Here is an 18,543-nt window from a genome sequence, read left to right as displayed (position 1 = left end):
ATGACTGAAATATTAAATTAATATTACTACTGTGCTTCAAAGAGTCGAAACATAAAATATGTTTTCAAATGTTAAAATTGAAGATATAATACACATTTTTCATGTGCAAAACTGAGTCAGTTGCTGGACAGATAAATGTCTTCCACAAGTAAGCTGATGAGTCTTCTTTGCCTGAAGACTTCCGTACATTTCCCAGCCACTCTTATGAGGTGCTCCCCCTAGGGGCCCGCCAAGTAATTGCTCAATAAGTCATGAACAATGGCGTCGTTATAGTGGCTGTATATTAACTACATATATCGTGACACTTGTGTATTTGTATCGATAATCTATCAGGAGACAAAGTATCGCGATTTATCGCAATATCGATATATCGCCACACTCCCAGTTATGACTGTGAACGCAGAGGCTGCATCTGACCTCTGACCCTAATAAGGACAACTGGAAATGGATGGATGGATGGATGATTTTCACAATTATGAGACAAACCAAAATGTAATAAAAACAAAATTCCTCACTTAGATTCTTGAATGAATTTAAAATGCATGTATTTGGAATGTGGGAGGGGGGGAACAACAACAAAAAACTCCGCACACAGGAAGGTGGAGGCCGAACCCAAGTTGGAGCATCAGAACTGCGAGGCAGACTTGCTCACCACTATCGCACCGCATTGCACACAGTCTTCTCTGCAATTTTGCATTTGTGCAACAACAAATGCACAAAAGCACTTTTCATTCATGCACCATTACAGAGACCATATGCGACACACTGTGCCCCCCCCCCCCCACACACACACACACACATTTGTCCATCAAAGTCTCCTGATAATTCATCCATGCAAGTGACTACAACTGTATTCACGCTTTTTTTTTTTTTTTTTGCGACAATCTTCGAACCCCCTCCCCACCCTCCTCTGGTTTCATCGCTTTCATAATTGCCACCAACATAATGACACTGTTGCCTTGGCAACCATGTTTCTATGTCTCCCCCCTCCTCCCATCTTCTTCCTCTCTTTCTCTCTAACCCCCCCCCACTCTCGCACATTCACCGGAGGCTGATCACGCTTTTGCCGGCTGCCGCTTCAATTAAAACTTCTTTGCCGCTTTCTGCTCCTTTCAGTGATTAAAAAGAAGAAGAAAAAAAAACACACGGGAGGGATGAGAAGGCGCCTAATCAGCTCGTGTGATGAGGAGAGTTGAGCGTCTCATCATCATCATCATCATCAGCAGCAGCAGCAGGTCCAATCACAAAGCGGCGTCATCGTTTCGACAAAAAAAAAAGTTGTGGCATCTTCTCAATCGGAATGTTCCAGCGGACATGTGCGAGAACATCTCAGAACATCTTGTCTGCTGGTGCTGAGTGACCCCACCCTCCCCCCCCCAACACCACCACCAACAACTAATCCATCCGCCCCCTCCTCTTCCCTATATGTCGTGCGCGTGCGTGGATTTATCAAGAGCGAGGACGATGGAGACCTGCGACACTTGTTCGTTCTAATGAACACAAGGATTGAAAAGAAAGAGAGGAATACAAACAAAAAAACACAAAACAGGTGGTCTCGCTCCCGATCCAGATCCAGATCCCGATCCAGTATCCCGGGATTCCAGGATCCGGATCATCCGCAGGTCTAATAACAACAGGCTGCCTGTCTGAGTGAGAGACGCGGAGGTTGAGTGCGCAGACGCGAGCGTCAAACCTCACACAGCGGCGCACAGGTAAGACACGACACTGCACTTTTGTTTTTTTGTTTTTGTTTTCCCTTTTAAATTAGCATATGTAATATCGAAGCGCATGTTTCTGAGTTTGTATTTTTTTTAATCATCTGCTGCATCACTTTTTTTTTTCTTTACAAACACGTGCATGCTTTCTTTTGCACGATCGAGCATGTTTATTTGACCCCCCCCCCGACAATACATGACCGAACCAAATTTGCGCAAGTGTAATGAAAATAATGATATTAAGACGAAGAAGCAAGACACTCAACCGGCGAGGAGACACCCACGCACTTAACAGCCTCACAGCGACATGCAAGTCATGTCCATTTCCCCGTTTACAAGTTGCAACTAATTCATGTGTCGGCGTTGAAATCGACGTGCAACGAACGTCAGTCGCTCGTTGCGCAGCAGTGGAAAAAAAAAAGGAATTCAAAAAAAAAAAAAACAAAAAACACGTCACGGTGTTGTGGTTTTTAATTAAATATCTCGTGTCACGCACTCGTGTTTTTAACCGATGGATGTTTTCAGTGCATTTTGTGATTTGGCGACAAACACCTGTTGCAATTATAAGGCACTCGCGCTAAAAAGTGATGCTCGGTGGGTGCGGCTCACTTGCGCAGAAGCATTTTGGTCTTTTTTTTTTTTTATGCCTTTTTTTTGGGGGGTTGTTTTGATCCTGCTTTTTTTTTTGGTCGTAACTATGCATGTTCACACATGTCAATGTGTGCCATTCACATACCCCCCCCCCCTCCCCCTTGCTGCAATGCCTCAGTGTGCTTTTGCTGGAGGCCCAAGTGATGCTTTTCGTACCAAAAAAAACAAAAAAAAACGTGGTCGAGCATAGAAATTCACATTGCGGAAATCTTCATTTGAAAGTTGAAGAGGCCCCACAAAAATGGATTTTTCTCTTCTTCTTCCAATTGGTTCCGATTGTATTGGCTTCCTCTCTCGTCCCCATCACACAGACAGCGCTGCAGTGCTATTCTGAGAGAGTTAGCTGCCTCAACCCACGCGCGGAATCTGAGAGAAAGCGAGAGAAAGGCGGAAAGAAAGAGGAGAGAGAGATGGAGAGGAAAGGGTGACTGTAAAGAGGTGTTCAGGAATGGCCTTTCACTTTGCGGCATGGCGGTGATTTGGCCAAATGTATATAGCCGACGTGCGTCCTCGCGTGTGTGCAAGCTGCTGTTGCTGTATGCCTGTTAAGTGCTGGGAGAAATGTACTTGATTGTGTAGCCTGCCACCCACACGCCGCCCTCCCACTCACGGTCGTCTCTGCTCCTATATACCTCCGGCTCTTCCTCCTCGCCTCCCGCTTTGTGCTCCTTTCAATCCCTTTTTTACCCGCACTGGATGCATTTTGCTCGGTTTCACTTGTCGCCCGAACGAATTTGGTGCAGATTGAACCCCCCCAATAAATAAATAAATAAATACATACATAAAATTTAATAGCACACCACACAATAAACACCAAATTTCAGAAGACAATTACAAATAAAAAATAAAATGAAAAAAATTACACACCCATTTGTTTACATTAAACCAGCACGCAATTCTGATCTTGTATATAAATGAATGTGGCAAATTTATTTGCAGGCATCTGGACTGAGTTTTGTCATCGATGTAATGGTGGAGTAAACAAGTTACAAGCAGGCTAACAAGCTAATTCTATTTTCACGTTTATTTTTTTTTATAGACGATGATGATTGACAGACGTACATGGCTCCACTCTGGGCCCGTTTTTTTTTTTTTCCCCGCCTCCTCCTTTTGCTGCTTTCCTAATGCAGCACCTGAGGGCTTGGACCTTTTCATTGTAAATGTTTTTGGGATTTTTTTTTTTTTTTAATTAGGCCTCCCCTCCACTAGATGGCGCCATAGGCAACTGCCTTGTTCACCCAGGCCATGCTCGATTATGGGGGAAAAAAAATAATCCTGATTATTTTGGCAGTTATTGAAATCATGATTATTCAAACTATTATTTTTATTATTATTATTTTTTATTATTATTCTTTTGAGGGGGTACAAAACAAGATTTACTAAATTCGTCATTTAAAAAAAAAAGGTGCAAGTATATATATTTAAACAACTCAAAATGAGCATTAATAATCTTTTTTTTGTTTTTGTTTACAATTATGCCGATTTTGTAATTGTGGAGTATAATAATTGAAATTGTTTCGATGAATCTTCGCTAATCGACTTCATCTCTTGCTTGCATTCCAGCGGACCCCCTTCCGGAGAGCTCACTCCATCAGTCCGTTTTGGCCCCCGAACACCCCCTCACAATCTTCCAGTTGACCCCCCCCCCCCCCCCCCCAAAAAAAAAAAGTCTCCGCCGCCTCCCCCATCCATATGTGCCTCCATTCTCTGCCACACATTTTTCAAAATTACATGTAATTATAGATTTTTTTTCTCTCCAGTGGGAGACGGATCTGCCACCGACTTATTATTTGCCGGCACCTCCGACACAATAACTTTCAGGCATTTACATATTTCTCCACAAAAGTGATATTTCCAACCCAAACCACGCTTCTCAGTGACAAATCGGGGATCATTTTTTCCTCCCTTTTGATTTTAACGTCATTCATCACACGTTTCAATTAGTCACCGCCGCTTTAAATGGGACTGGCAATTTGGAGCGCGGAAGAACGGCAGAAGCCGTCGCTCGCGACGTCTCTCGCAGGCGGGGAGCCATTTCCTCGGTTTGTGCTTACTCCTCATTTCCAGCAGTAGCACCCTCCTCATCCTCGTTCCTCCTCCGTCTCCTCACACTTAAAAAGCTCCCTCATTATCACCCACCAGCAACCCCATCACAGTTACAGCCTGTGCCAGGCCAGCGCCGACACGCGCTAAATCCAATCCCGGAATTAAAACAAAAATAAACGGGAGATAAAAGTACGGCGCGTTATCTTATAGATATGCCCGAGGAAGCGTTAGTACGACGGGGGGAGTCTCCCGCGGGCTCCCCTTAAGTCACGTCCGTGTTTACAATGTGCTGATGAGACGTCTTAACCAGTGCCTACTTGCGAACGTGCCATACCGTACTTACGGAACAAAACCGATGATAACCGATGATAACGTTTACATTTGAAGACGTAAAAAATTAGCTGTTCAAGTGCCGCGATCAGTACAGGAATGTAAAAAAAAAAAAAAAACGGACCGCCTCGTACCTCTCAATTGATCGAGTCTCATTGAGAGCGAAAAAAGCTTTGATGGCGCGTTAGACTTTCCTGTTCCAAAGCCATTAGCAACCCTCGGAAATAAAAGCTGACCCTTTTTTTTTTTTTTTTCCTCCCCTTTGGCCAAATTTGATCTCGTCATCTTTTCTGAATGAAGCTGCCGTTCGATTGTGGATATTCACGACGACGCTGAGCTAAAAAAAACCCGCACAACAAAAGCGCCGCTCATAGTCATGTAAAAATGACGCCCGCAAACAATCTCCGCATCCTCGCCCTGATCTTCCTGCTCGCCGCCCCGCACGCCGACGGGGAGTACGCGGTCCCGTCTTCCGGCCCGGCGTCCGCGCGGCCCGAGCCCTCCGTCCCGCGGCCGGATGCCCCCCGGAGCCGCCCCGAAGTCCCCGAGAAGGTTCCCGAAAGCCCGCCGGAGGGAGTGCTGGAGGCGCCCCCGAAACCCATGGCCCAAATCATGTTCCCCAAGAACGTGACGTCGTCCGAGGCCCTGGCCCCGCCCCTGGGCGCCGCCCAGGTGGCCCCGCGCCTCATCGACGTGTGGATGGACGTGTGCCAGGGCTACTACGACGTGATGGGACACTTCGACAACTCCTTCAACTGCACCAAGGACACGTTCGTCTACTGCTGCGGGACGTGCCACTACCGCTTCTGCTGCCCCGACCGGAACCGGCAGCTGGACCAGGACAGCTGCAAGAACTACGACTCGCCCGCCTGGGCCAAGACCGAGTCCAACGCCTTGGTCACCGAGGAGGAGCTGGGCCCCGACCCGGAGTACGACCCGCTCAGGCAGCAGAGCCACAACACGGGCTTCGTGATCGGCGGCGTGGTGGTGTTCATGGTGGCGGTGGCCGTCGGCATCAAGGTGGTCTTCAACAAGGTCCAGCAAGAGGCCATCCAGAGGGACCTCAACATGCCAAGGTCAGAATATATCCATCGCTCTCTTTCTGTCTATTTTGTTGATCACGTTCTAACAATCTCTCGATTGCTTTCTCAATGACTCAGTGAAACATACGCAAAAAGCCGAACACAGGAAGTCCACGGATTACGTCGAACTTCCGTTCCTACGCTAGCGACTGTAACCCGAATTTCGTCTTAAGTTGAAATTCCCCATTAACTCTTTGACTGCCAAAAACGTTTAATAACGATTAGTAAAATCACGATGTACGCTGCCATAAACGTTAAATGACGTCAACTATGTTTTTTCTTGTTGTTGTTGTTTTATTTCTTATCAATGGGCAGTTCACCGTCTAAGTGCAGCACGCGCTGCCTGTCAGTGAGTTGTGGAATCAAAAACGTTAACTATCTATGGCCAGCAGATGGCAGCGTTGTATCTCTCTTTTAAATGGGCTCATTGCGTATGAAATTGCAATGAAACATGATGAAATCTGATGAAATTGAACGTTTTCAAGGATGATGTAAATGATCAAAGCCGTTGTCATATTAAGGATATTTTGATAACGTGCGGCAGTAAAATAGTTATCGTCACTAAAGCAACTGAGTGGCTGAACAAGTCCCACCTCACACTGAACACAGAGAAGACGATCACTATGTACTTCTCAAACAGAACAATCCCAAACGCATATCTGCTGATAATTTTATGATCCAAAATGTCGAAGAAGTCGAATATCTTGGCGTGTCCTTAGATCCTACACTTAAATTTAATAATCACCTTAAAGCAGTATGCCGTCAATTAAAATGTAACATTTCAAACTTTAAACATATTCGGGATTCTTTATCCTTGGAAGCAGCAAAATCATACTTCAATGAAATGATTATTTCACAGATTTTGTATTGCCCGTCATCATGGTCTCAGGCTAAACAAACTGTTTTAAAACCCCTTAAAAACATGATATAATCAAGCTTTAAAAATATTTGCTAAAAAGCCAATGCGACACCACCATGTAATATACTCGTAAAACATATGTTAACTCTTTTACTGCCACACGTTATCAAAAAAAATTTAATATGAAAGGCATTTTGATCATTCACATCATCCTTGAAAAAGTTACATTTCATCAAATTTCGTCATGTTTCATTGTAATTTGATACGCCGGCATCCCCATTGTAAAGAGATGAAATGCTGCCATCTGCTGGCTATAGTTAGTGCTTTTGATTCCACAACCTATTGACCAGGCAGTGCTGCATTTAGATGTTGCACTGCCCAATGATTTAAAAAAACAAACAAAAACAAAAACAAAAAAACATAGTTGACATTATTTAACGTTTATGGCGGCATACGTCGTGATTTTAAGAATCGTTATTAAACGTTTTTGGCAGTCAAAGAGTTGAGCTTCGATAACCTTATCAGGTATTCTAATATCTGTTTGGTGCATAAAATTCTTAATGACGCAGCCCCGCCCCCATTCAAAACATTTGTACATCTGCGCTCACAATCAACAAACAGGGCGTCACGGTAGTCCTTCGATTTAGTACAGAGTGTGAGAACTTTTGCCACCTCTGGCTATTGCACACATCCGTCCGCGTATGAATGATGTGAAGAAATGAGGTTTCCAGGACTCAATGAACGGCCCAGATTCATCATTCAGCCTTCACAAATAATTCTCTTAGTCATCAGCTGGAAAGTGCAAGAAGGCCTTTCAGCTCATATGTTGCACTCGACGGAACCAACAACAATACTGACAATATACTGCTTAAATACACGCAGCGGACATTTTATGACCCGCACAGTTGTGATGAGATCCAGGACAGATGGAAAGAAGTTATCGTTTGACGCTGTCAGAAAACTATTTAATTATTGTCGTAGTTTGGAGGGCAGAGACAAAGTGCAAGTCTCACTGTATTATAAAAAAAAAAAATGATACGTAGTTTTTTTTTAATTCATTAAAAAAATTGTAAATGTACATCTGGGAGAAATTATTATTATTATTATTGTTATCATTATTATTATTATTATTATTATTATTATTATTATTAAGACAAATATTCAGTTAAGTTCACTTTCCAAAGGAATTGTTGAGATTTAACTGGATATTTGGATTATTCTTACATCTTCATAGAGTACATAATGTTTGTTTTGATTGATTTATTGGCTGATTTGTTTGTTTGTTTTTTGCATGCATGTTGCAAAATTCCCTTACAACATTTTCTTCATCGATTTCTCAAATTTTAGATGAATAAATCTATAATCCATTTAAACATAAACCAAAGTTTCCCGTTGAATAAAATTCCATTGCATTGGTTTGGCTGTAATAATGCATGAAAATATACAAAGTGGTTATTTTCCGACAAGCCTTTTTGAAATGCCTTCTATCCTCACAAATAGTTTTCTAATCCATTCCATAATCCACGAAAATAACCAGAGATGGCCCCCGCCTCCACAAGGCCCCAGGCAAAATTTGATTTTGGGGGGTTTTAGTTCTTCTAAAAATGTGGAATTATTGATCATTTGTACACCTACTATCAACTTTGTGCAGAAGGGTTACAATACAAGAGCAGACTGGGGTTGCTGCTATCACATTTCAAGTGAAAAAAAACCCCAGATACTAAATCTAGTCTCGAGATTTTGCAAATATTTTATACCAGAAGGATCAGGCAGGTTTTTTTTTTCCCCTAAAAACTGTTGGTTGGTAAAACTCGACAGATGCTTCATTTGTTTGTTTTTTTTCCTCTGAAAAAAACAAACCACCACCTCATATGATGTCTCTCAACCGCCGTAGGGCCCTGGTGGACATGCTGCGGCACCAGTCCAATCCGGTGCAGCAGGACGAGAGGAACAACAGCGTGGCTCTGACGGTGGGCGACGGCCAGGGGACGCTGGGGAGAGCTCAGAAAAACGTCTACGCTCCGGGACTGCCCAGCAAGGACAACAGATGTGAGGAGGGTGCATGGAATGGACGGCTGTTTATAGACGCAACTTTATTGAACGTGTGAATGTCCGCTTTGAACAACTCGTGTGCAAAAAAAAAAAAAAAAAAAGCGTAGGCAAACACTCGCTTTTGTTGTTTTAATGACCTTTTTTAACAGGAGTACTAAATTGTACGATAGTGTAATGTGTGTGCAGAAAGACTATCATTGTTTTTTGTTTTTTTTAATTAAAAACTCATTGTAGCATTGTTAAAAAAAAAAAAACTAAACCTGTTTTTCAACAAGCAGGGGTTTGCGCCACTGTGATTATTTAAGATTATAATTAGCCATTTATGATGCAATCACTCGAAAAAAAAGCTCTGAGAGGATGTCGAGTGTGCTTGAAAAAAATTGATCTCTTGGTTGGATGAAATATTAAAACGTGCTGTGAGCTGACGGTGAAGCATGATCTTCGTTTAATTACAGTGGGCAACCTGCAGCACAATTTTATCCACACGTCAGGCTCCAGCCCCAAACACACCGCCACCATCGGTAAGTGCTTGCAAACCGTGCCTTGAGATACAAGTGCAATTAGATTAAGGACCACGCTTGTATTGAAAATTATAGAAGCCCATTCCTGCCAGTAAAAATTAAAAATATATAACTTTTTTTAAAAACGTGTTTTTTTGTTTTCTTTTTTTTGTTTTCTTTTTTTTTTCTTTTTTTTTTTCTTTTTTTTTTTTTTTTCTTTTTTTTTTTTACTGTCAAAAGTCCATTTATGCCAGTAGCAAAAAAAATCTTAAAAAAAAAAGTTTATTTATTTATTTTTAATGTTAGAAGCCGTGGATTTTTTTTTTCTTCCCATAAACCTTCATAAAGTCAATTTTTAGATTCCCATTGAATTCCACATGGACATCATGCAACTATGTTTCAAATGTTGCTTCCTATTTTTTATTTTTTTAAACTGGCAGACATGTTTTTCCCAAACTTTAAAAAAATAAATAAAAAATCCTACTAGTGGAAATATGCTTCTTGGGGTAAAAGCAAAAATCATTTTTTTAATAAAAAATATTTTTCAAAAATAAAAAGTACATTTTTTTTAAATAATAATAAAGTTTATCTATTCATTTATTATTATTATTATTATTATTATTATTATTATTTATTTTCTTTGTTTAAATATATATAAATCTCTGCCAGAGTTCACATTATCAAATGATCACTTCTATAGCATTCCTAGAAAATCACAATGCCCCACCACTGGTAAGCTATTTTTAAAACAGGCCCGCAGGATACGCATATGGTGGCCAGCGGGCACCTCGTTGGTGAGGTGACCCGTGCTTTAACCTTTGCGTCGATGACCAAATATTAGCGCCACATACTGATTGATGAGGCTGATATATGATTGCGCACGCGCAGCAAACAATCATATTGCTGTCGTTGATACTCTCTCCCATTTAACACCTGGTGGCCTCTGACAGAACGCACGCCTCGGATGAACAACGCTCAGCTGGCGGCGGGGGGCACCTTGCTGTCCAGTAAACACAACAACACCAAATCCCAGCCCGCCTTCCACCACTCGCTGCACAACCTGGCCCAGCTGCCCCCCTCCTACGAGAGCGCCACCAAGCCGGAACTCAACAGATACTCCTCGCTCAAACGGCTCGGTAAGTGCAGTCTTTTTTTCGTTTTTTTTTTTTTTTTTTAATCCCAAGGCAGGGTTTTTCCTATGTACAAAATTCAAAGGCGGCCACCTCCACCTAATTTGCTCCCCACCTCCAGTCTGAGCCATTTGATATTGCGCAACACAGCACTCCAGCTGTGTTGATTGAGTTCAGCAGGAATGCATTTTAACTGCAGTTGCACTGTCGTGCCATTATGGAGGCGCAATATCAACAGTAGTGCACCGGAAAGACCTGAAACAACAACTGAAGAAGAAACATCCATCCATCCATTTTCTTAACCGCTTACTTCCATTTATTAAAAATAAATAAATTATCATTCATAATATTATAATAAAAATAATATAATTACATATAAATATAATATAAATACACACTATAATATATAAATATATATAATATATATAAACATAGAAATAAAATAATAATAAAAAATAAATAAAATATAATAATAATAATAATAAGAAGAAGAACTAAGCTCATGAGTCTTCTTCGCCTGAATTCTTCCGTCCATTTCCCTGCCACTCTTATGAGGCGTGCCCCCTTGTGGCCCGCCAAGTAATTGCTCAATAAATCATGAACAATGGAGTCGTTATAGCGGCTGTATATTAACTACAAATATCGCGATACTTGCGTAGATGTATCGATAATCTATCAGGAGACAAAGTATCGCCATTTATCGCGATATCGATATATTGTCACACTCCTATGCACTAGTGGATGAATTTTTAATGATTGTAGTTAAAAAAAAAATTTTTAAAACTGCAAAATTGAATGGCAACATTATATTCATATAATTTCTCATTTATACCCCCCCACAATCGCCGAAATGCGTCATGGTGTGCTGCTAAACAATCCTGAGCAATCTCCTTTGGCTTTCAGAAAAAGGTCTGGATGAGTACTCGTCCGGTTACTGCACCACCAAGCGGCGCCCGCACACCGCCCAGCCGGCGCTTCAGTCGTCCCAGCACCACCTCCACTGGGGCGGCGACTACACCCTGAGCGGGAGAGGAACGCTCCCCCGGCACGCCGCCCGGCCCTGGATCCCGCCGCCGCCGTCCGGCATGCCCGCCTCGCCCACTCCCAATCCGTACCCGCTGGACCCGCCGGAGCCCCAGTACAACCCCAACTACGACACACTCTCCAAACCGAGGAAAGTGAAGTCCAGCGACCAGCTGCTCAACATGGGCGACGTCCCCGGCAACACTGGCACCCTGTCCCGCCTTTCCAAGAACCAGCAGCACCAGTACTACAAAGCCATGGCTGCCTCCGGGAAGAACTCCAACACGCAGACCCTCACCCGCAAGACCCAAGACCGGCAAGACAGGCAGGACCGGCAAGACAGGCAAGACAGGCAAGACAGGCAAGACCGGCATGACCGGCAAGATAGGCAAGACCGGCATGACAGGCAAGACAGGCAGGACAGGCAAGAGAGACAGGAAAGGCAAGACCGGCTCCTCATGTCCCCAGACCACTTGGAGGAAAGGATGGGCGGGATCGGGGTGATGGATCCGTACGCCCACCCTGGGGGTGGCGTCCCCACCCTGCCCCGCCAGCAGAAAGCCCAGTCCCAGCAGAACGTGTGCGCCGCCACCCCCTCCCTGGACCGGCACCACATGATCAAGATGAACTCTCACCCGACGTCCGGCAGGGAGCAGGAGAGGAACCCGGGCGTGACCGGCCACATCAGCGGGGGCATGGGCTGGGCGGGGGAGGGGCCCGGGGCGGGCGTGGTCATGGGAACGGGAACGCTCGGCGGCCACAACCGCAGGATGGCTTTCGCCAACAAACGGCAGAACACCATCGAGCAGCTGCACTTCATCCCGGGCGGGGGCGGCAGCGGCAGCGGCGGGGGTGGCGGCGGCAGCGGCAGCGGCGGCGGCGGCAGCGGCGGGGGAGGGTCCGGGCGGAGCGGGGACAGCGGCGGGGGCGGCGGCAGTCAGGGGATCAGGACAGGGAGCAAAAATGAGGTGACAGTGTGAGGGGGCGTTGTGCCTAACGTAGTGCTCACCTCTCGTCACGGGACCAGAGCGCCCGTCTGCATTTAAATGATAGATTCACAGCTGCCACAAATAGAATATTGTTACGGTAGAAACTACATACACTACTCGCAAAAAGTTTGCGGTATTTGGCGAAATTTCATGAAATGCACTTTAACCTTTATAGATGAACTTAATTTGCCCCCGAAACTTTTGAATACACTACTTTTTGCATAATTTGCTGCTCTCGAACAAATAGCTAAACGGCAACAGTTGTTTGTTTTCAAATTGCCCATTCTGTGACTCTTCCAGTTTGAAAGGGATTGTAATTGCCTATAAAGGCCACAAGATGGCAGCAAAGGAACAATAGCCTGATTCGTTTGGAGTTGGATGAGTTCTTGGATGAGAAGCGAAACGTCTTCGAAGAAAAACAGCATTCGCATTCCAATGCCACGGAAGAGGCGGTTCTTCCGACTTCCGTGTTTTTGCACATGAGCTTTTATTCCGGTTCCGGGTTGCGACGTGTGTGCCGCGTTCCAACACTCGCACCCCCCCACCCCCGTCGACTTTGTGGGAACGCGCAGGGCGTCTCAGCTCTCTGACATGCTTCGGACAACTGACGGACACGCTTCACATTCGCACCCGTCGACCGGAACCGGAACCATGTGCAAAGACAGTCCCGCCTCTTCCGTAGCATATCGACCCTTCTAGTGTGACGTCACGTTGAAGTGCGCCCCCTTGCGGTTGGCGGGCAGCGCGTCAATGCGAGTGAATTAGAAAACAATCAGTGTGAGCTAGAAAATAGGTCAAACGGTTGATAAATCGGCGACCCACGTTATGGTGAACTTGTGCGCGTCCGACGGATGCTCTAATGGCTCAAAAGAGAGATGAGATTCTTTCGGATGCCGGCAGTGATTCTAAACGCCGCAAAAGACAGTAAGGAGTAAAAGACTAGCACGGTGGCTAGCGTGAAGCTACGACATAACTGCTTTGCACCCACAAAAAGTACGAGGATATGTTCAGATCATTTTATATCAGGTAGTTTTGTTTTTTTTAAAAATCTTTTTCATATACAGTTGGTCATAACATTATCCTGTGATTGTAAATTCGAGGCAGGCGTGATGAATGTGCTATTATCTTTAGTAAAACAATCATTCATAATTTTTTTGGCATAAGTATTCAAGTAATTTTGAACAAAAGTTAACGATTTAACAAGATGATCGCAATTAACACTTTAACTCGGGCTTGATTTCTGCTGAGGAACGTGTAGTAAATGTGCGGTCTGTTTGTTAGCAGTTAGCAAGCTAGTAAACATGCGGTCTGTTTGTTAGCAGCTAGCTAGCTAGCTAAGATAGCTCGAAGACTTCAATATACAGCAAGACGAGTATATTTGGACACAAACAATTTAATGAATGACAATTTACCCCATGAAAGTACTGATCGACATACTGTTTCAACCAAAAACAACATACCTTAGACTTCCGCTTCCACTTTGCCGCCCAACAAACTCAATTTTTTTTTTTTTTTGTAGCTAGCGGTTTCAACGATTCGCAGTAATGTAGCGTCCTACTCGGGACGTTTTTTGCGACACTCGACATATTTCCCACCTTCTAACGAAAACGCTCGCCGAAAATCAAGCTCTCTACATTCATTTGTTATGGGATGTTTGCCCTCCGGGAGGCGCAGCGGAAGCTAAGCGGTGACGTCATCTGGAAGGGTCTTTAACCCATTGAGATTGATGCAATGGCCTGGGAAAGAACTGACCTAGACGAATGAGAGTATCCACAAGCACATGTATGCTAATAAGGGAGGATAAGCTAATGCTAACTTGTGAACGCCCAACCGTTATTATTTTTGGTGTTCACTGTAACTGTTGAATTGTTAGGTGACGTCTTGATGATGTCAAAATGTGATTCAAATTGAACCAGGAAATGTAACTGGTCCGTTCATGGAGCAAACACCTGTTGTCAATTTTGCTATTTAGCTCATAGCAAGTTGTGAAAATTACTCAAACACTGAACAGTCAAACATTTCGAGAAGTTGACATTAATCTGACCTGTAAAGGTTATCGTGTATTTTAGGTTCATCGTGAAATTTCACCTAAACGACAAATATCCCGCACTTTTTGCGAGTAGCGTATTTAGGCTATCCTAATTAGCGCTATAGTGAAACAGCTTCAATACGACCACTTCTTAAAACGTTATTGAGCGCTCCAGTTATGTGATCGCATACATCAGCCATATTTTGTAAGTGAATTCGCCATCTTTGCCATATACACAGCAGTGCCATTACTTGCACAGAGCGATAGAGTGGAATAACGCAGTACATGTACAGTTGACGGTTTAAAAAAATAAATAAATAAAAAATAAACGCACTCAGGAGCCATATTAGATTATATTTACAGCACATACAGAATATACATAATCCAAGGACTGATAAATAGAAGAAAACCATGTGGGATCGAGAATTTATTGACGAACGGAGCCGACTACCTGCTTGGCCAACCCTCGCCTACAAATGTTTTCTCCACCAAGACGATTCTCGTGGGTGAGCAGCAAGACATTGGTCTGACCTCGCCGCGGGGAGAAACCGACTTCCCGTCAGCGAGAGCGACTTTTTCTCGGACTTACGTGGGACGACGGAGCATTCAAAGTGCGGACAGCCAGCGACCAGTCCGACGCCCGGGTTGCCTAGTTTTGCCATGTGACCTTAGCTCAAGAGCAGGAAGTCTCACCGGTCGCCGCCAACAAGTGTCAAAGACGATATCAGAAGATCACATGCGTCCCGTTGTTTCAAATCAGGAGCTGACTGCAAAAACAAATGGGCTACCAAATAACCAAGAGCCATGATCACAGTGGGTATTAAAAGTCTACACACCCCTTTTCAAATGCTTGTTTTTTTTTTTTTGGTAATATATAAAAACGGGGGCAAGATAAATGACTTCCAAAATTCTTCCAAAAATAAACGACTTGAGATAATGTGGTTGCATAAGTATGCACACCCTTATAACTAGGGATGTGGCTGACTTAATGAGAGTCAACAACTTTTAAAGTGCCTCTGGTCAACCCCAAATAAAGTTCAGCTGTTCTAGTAGGTTTTTCCCTACTTAAAAAAAAAAAAAAAGAAAAAAAAAGTTCATCGTGACCTAATTTTTGTGATATAAAAAAAAATGTGGCATTTGAATAGGGGCGTGTCGACTTTTTATACGCTCTGTACGTAAGAATAGTCAACATGCTTTAATGTAACCGAAGATGATGTTTTTCTTTAGTTTTTGTATGGATTTAAACAGAGCACAAACGAATAGTCGCAGAGGTTGCACATACCCAACATGTCCTTCAAAGCCATTTTATGGATAAACAAAGAAAAAAAAATAATAATACCACAGAGGAAGCTGGTCAGACAATCACCATTGTAACGCGTTTCGCCGATTCCAAACGTGCGAGCGATGTTCCGTACAAGGCAAAAGGAGACTCGGGACCGGCCAGGAAGCCCTTTCCAAACATCCTCCCACGCAAAGACCTCGCTGTACCATATAAACGCACTGGGGTTCAAACCCGCCGAAGGAAACCAACCCCAATAAACATCAATAACAACGCTTCTCAATACTAAGGGCTATCCTATCCTTACACACTGTAGTATGTGATATCTGTGCTCTTGATTTTGTGTTGATATTGTCATTGCATATTGAAGTATTCATGTCGAAAAAGATCGAAGAGCACAGTTGAAAGAGTCACAACACAAGAGACTGAAATTTGCACAAATCGACTGACCGGCCCCTCATGTTTTGGCGGAAGGGATGTTTTTTTTTTGTTTGTTTGTTTGTTTTGTTTTTTCCCTCCAGTTTTTCACAACAAAGGGAATTTCAACCGCTGGCTTTTCTCTACGAAAGGACACAGATTTCATTTGAACAATCTTCCTATACGCAATGCTAAATGTAGTTGTTCTGAATATGATGGAGTGTTCTTATTGATGATTATTATAATTGTTATGGTTATTATCAACAATTATCTTATGATGTGATGTTCATTTACTTGGTGGGGTTTTCGTGTTTATTGTTTTTTGGATAACTTTTAGCATCCTCATTAGGTTCTATTTGGTTCCATACATGTGGTTCCTTGATGCATGCCTGACTCCATTCTTTCTAAAAAAGCATTTCTAGTACGTCTGGACTCTTTAGGTCATTTTCTTGTTTCTAGCTGTACGTAACTGTGCCTAGACATCGGCCTTATGGCGTCTTGATCTCATGCGATTGCTCGGGTTGACACGAGTTATATAAACGCGTGGGGAAGTAGTTTGGGATGGGGCGGTTAAACGCCACCAGACGAGCAAAGGTCCCCTCGTTTGATTCTCATGAGTTCAAACCTGTGATTCCATTTTATACGTGTGTTGTTTTTGTTCTTACATGTTTTTTGTCAGAGAAGGTCTGGTGGAAAAACATCAGTGCACATTTCAGGGAAATAGACCCTTTTCACGGTGTTGCCATATTCGTCACTCCCGCTCTGTATTCGCTAATAAAATAAGCTGTTGAGGTGAAACAATTAATTTATCAACAACTAATTGATTGTCAAATTAATTAGCAACTATCTTTATATTCAATTACTCATATTTGATTGACAGTGTGTGTGCACATAGCTAGCTTAAGATGCTAGTAGTGGCAGAAGGGCTAGCACATTAGCTTGCTAACGGCTAACAATGGCGGGCTGTGGATTCGGCACCGGAGCCTTCAGTGGTGTCTAACCCAACTTAATCCGTCTCTTAATATCAACACTAGTACGTTAACAGTTATAGGAACCATCAAAACTAAACAAAAATACCAGCCCAACGCTGCCTTGTGGCTAGCATGATAATCTGCTAGCGGCTAGCAGCTAGCCACAATTCTGCCTCTATTAGCATCTGTGGGGTGTCTATATCACATCTTTCTTTCTTTCTTTCTTTGTTTAAATCTTATTAAATTAGCGAATACAAGCGACACAACTGAAGGTAAGACAAAGCTATGTGTACTGGCGTCGCGTGTAAAGGGTCTATCAAAGAGAGATTAGTATTAGTTTATTTTTAGTTTTTCAATTTGAATAGAGCCACAAAAGGGTCTGTAGCAAAGTCTGTAAACTCTCACAAGCCATATCTCATGTTCTCACTCTTTTCTAAATGGTTTAATCTAATTTGTGCAAGTAATGTATTTTGTATAGCTAGTACAATCAGAAAAAAAACAAAAACAATTTTGAGTGATATCTTCATTAATTTGAGAATTAAGAAGCAAATTCTGTGTTTAGTATTTACTGAATTGTGTAGTGCCAAACTCATAACGTTTGCAGTCTTGCTTGTTGTCATGGCCTTCTGCGTGGCTACAACGGTACACTACTGTATATCTTTTTTCGCCGCTAAGAGCTAACTAATAATACACAGGAACGTAAGGGACTTTTTTTTTTTTTTCTTATATAGAGAGAAATGAATGAACATGGTGTGTGTTTTGAACCATTATGAATTCATTTGGAGCGAGATTGCTTAATGGCCACTTGAAATGTCAAAACAAAAGCATTGCCAAAAGTAAACGTAAAAATCGTGTCCAGTAGCCTAAAAACGAATTTATTTTCATGATTCTAAGTTTCAAACAAACTTTTTTATTTTATTTTATTTTATTTTTTTTATTGTTTAACACATCGATCCCCTTGGATACGACAATGACTTACAGAGAATTTGTATAATAAAGTTGATGGGAAACATTTTTTGTTGTCTTTTTTGAGGGGTGTGAGGAACAAAAGATTTTGAAACGAAACTACCTTCACAGTTCACATAAGACTCTTTGTGCCGTCCCCAAGCCATATACAGTAATTACATTCTGATAAACATAACTTGAATTACAGTAGATGCAAAATCTGTAATGCTCCAATTACTTGTTGGTCATGTATTCATATTCTCCATTGTATTTTTCGAATGATAAGCAAAAAACAACTGAAATATTTAACAAAGGCTTCAACCCAAGCCAACATAATAAAGAGCGTATACAGCATAGTGGGAGAAATGTGGGTCAACATGCACATAAATGGAAAAAATGTTGTATAATGCAGGATATGCAGCACCTGTGGGAGTGGAGAGCTCCACTTCTGATATATGAAATGAAAAGCAGAAAGCGTCTTCAAACAACTGTCTCAGCCACGCGCACAAAGTTATATCGCAGTTC

The 18,543-nt window shown here is 42.7% G+C and overlaps 1 protein-coding gene across 1 annotated transcript; it reads left to right on the top strand.

Moving 5' to 3' along the window:
- The first annotated feature begins 1,047 nt into the window (after window positions 1-1,047).
- shisa7a (shisa family member 7a) lies at window positions 1,048-18,067 on the top strand. Its single transcript, XM_077526143.1, has 6 exons — window positions 1,048-1,712; window positions 3,930-5,818; window positions 8,578-8,732; window positions 9,191-9,256; window positions 10,186-10,371; window positions 11,269-18,067. The coding sequence occupies exons 2-6, from the start codon at window positions 5,127-5,129 to the stop codon at window positions 12,366-12,368; spliced, it is 2,199 nt and encodes a 732-aa protein (XP_077382269.1). The 5' UTR covers window positions 1,048-1,712; window positions 3,930-5,126; the 3' UTR covers window positions 12,369-18,067.
- The last annotated feature ends 476 nt before the right edge of the window (window positions 18,068-18,543 follow it).

This window comes from Festucalex cinctus, chromosome 7, assembly GCF_051991245.1.
Source record: "Festucalex cinctus isolate MCC-2025b chromosome 7, RoL_Fcin_1.0, whole genome shotgun sequence".
Lineage (NCBI taxonomy): Eukaryota > Metazoa > Chordata > Actinopteri > Syngnathiformes > Syngnathidae > Festucalex > Festucalex cinctus.
This window is presented reverse-complemented; position numbering and strand designations above follow the sequence as displayed.

What these genes read in the sequence shown, in the direction of transcription:
- shisa7a (XM_077526143.1), top strand. Translation starts at nt 5,127, where the DNA reads ATGACGCCCGCAAACAATCTCCGCATCCTCGCCCTGATCTTCCTGCTC. An exon ending in AGGGACCTCAACATGCCAAG is followed by an intron (nt 5,819 to 8,577) that starts GTCAGAATATAT and finishes CAACCGCCGTAG; the next exon opens with GGCCCTGGTGGACATGCTGC. An exon ending in GCCCAGCAAGGACAACAGAT is followed by an intron (nt 8,733 to 9,190) that starts GTGAGGAGGGTG and finishes GTTTAATTACAG; the next exon opens with TGGGCAACCTGCAGCACAAT.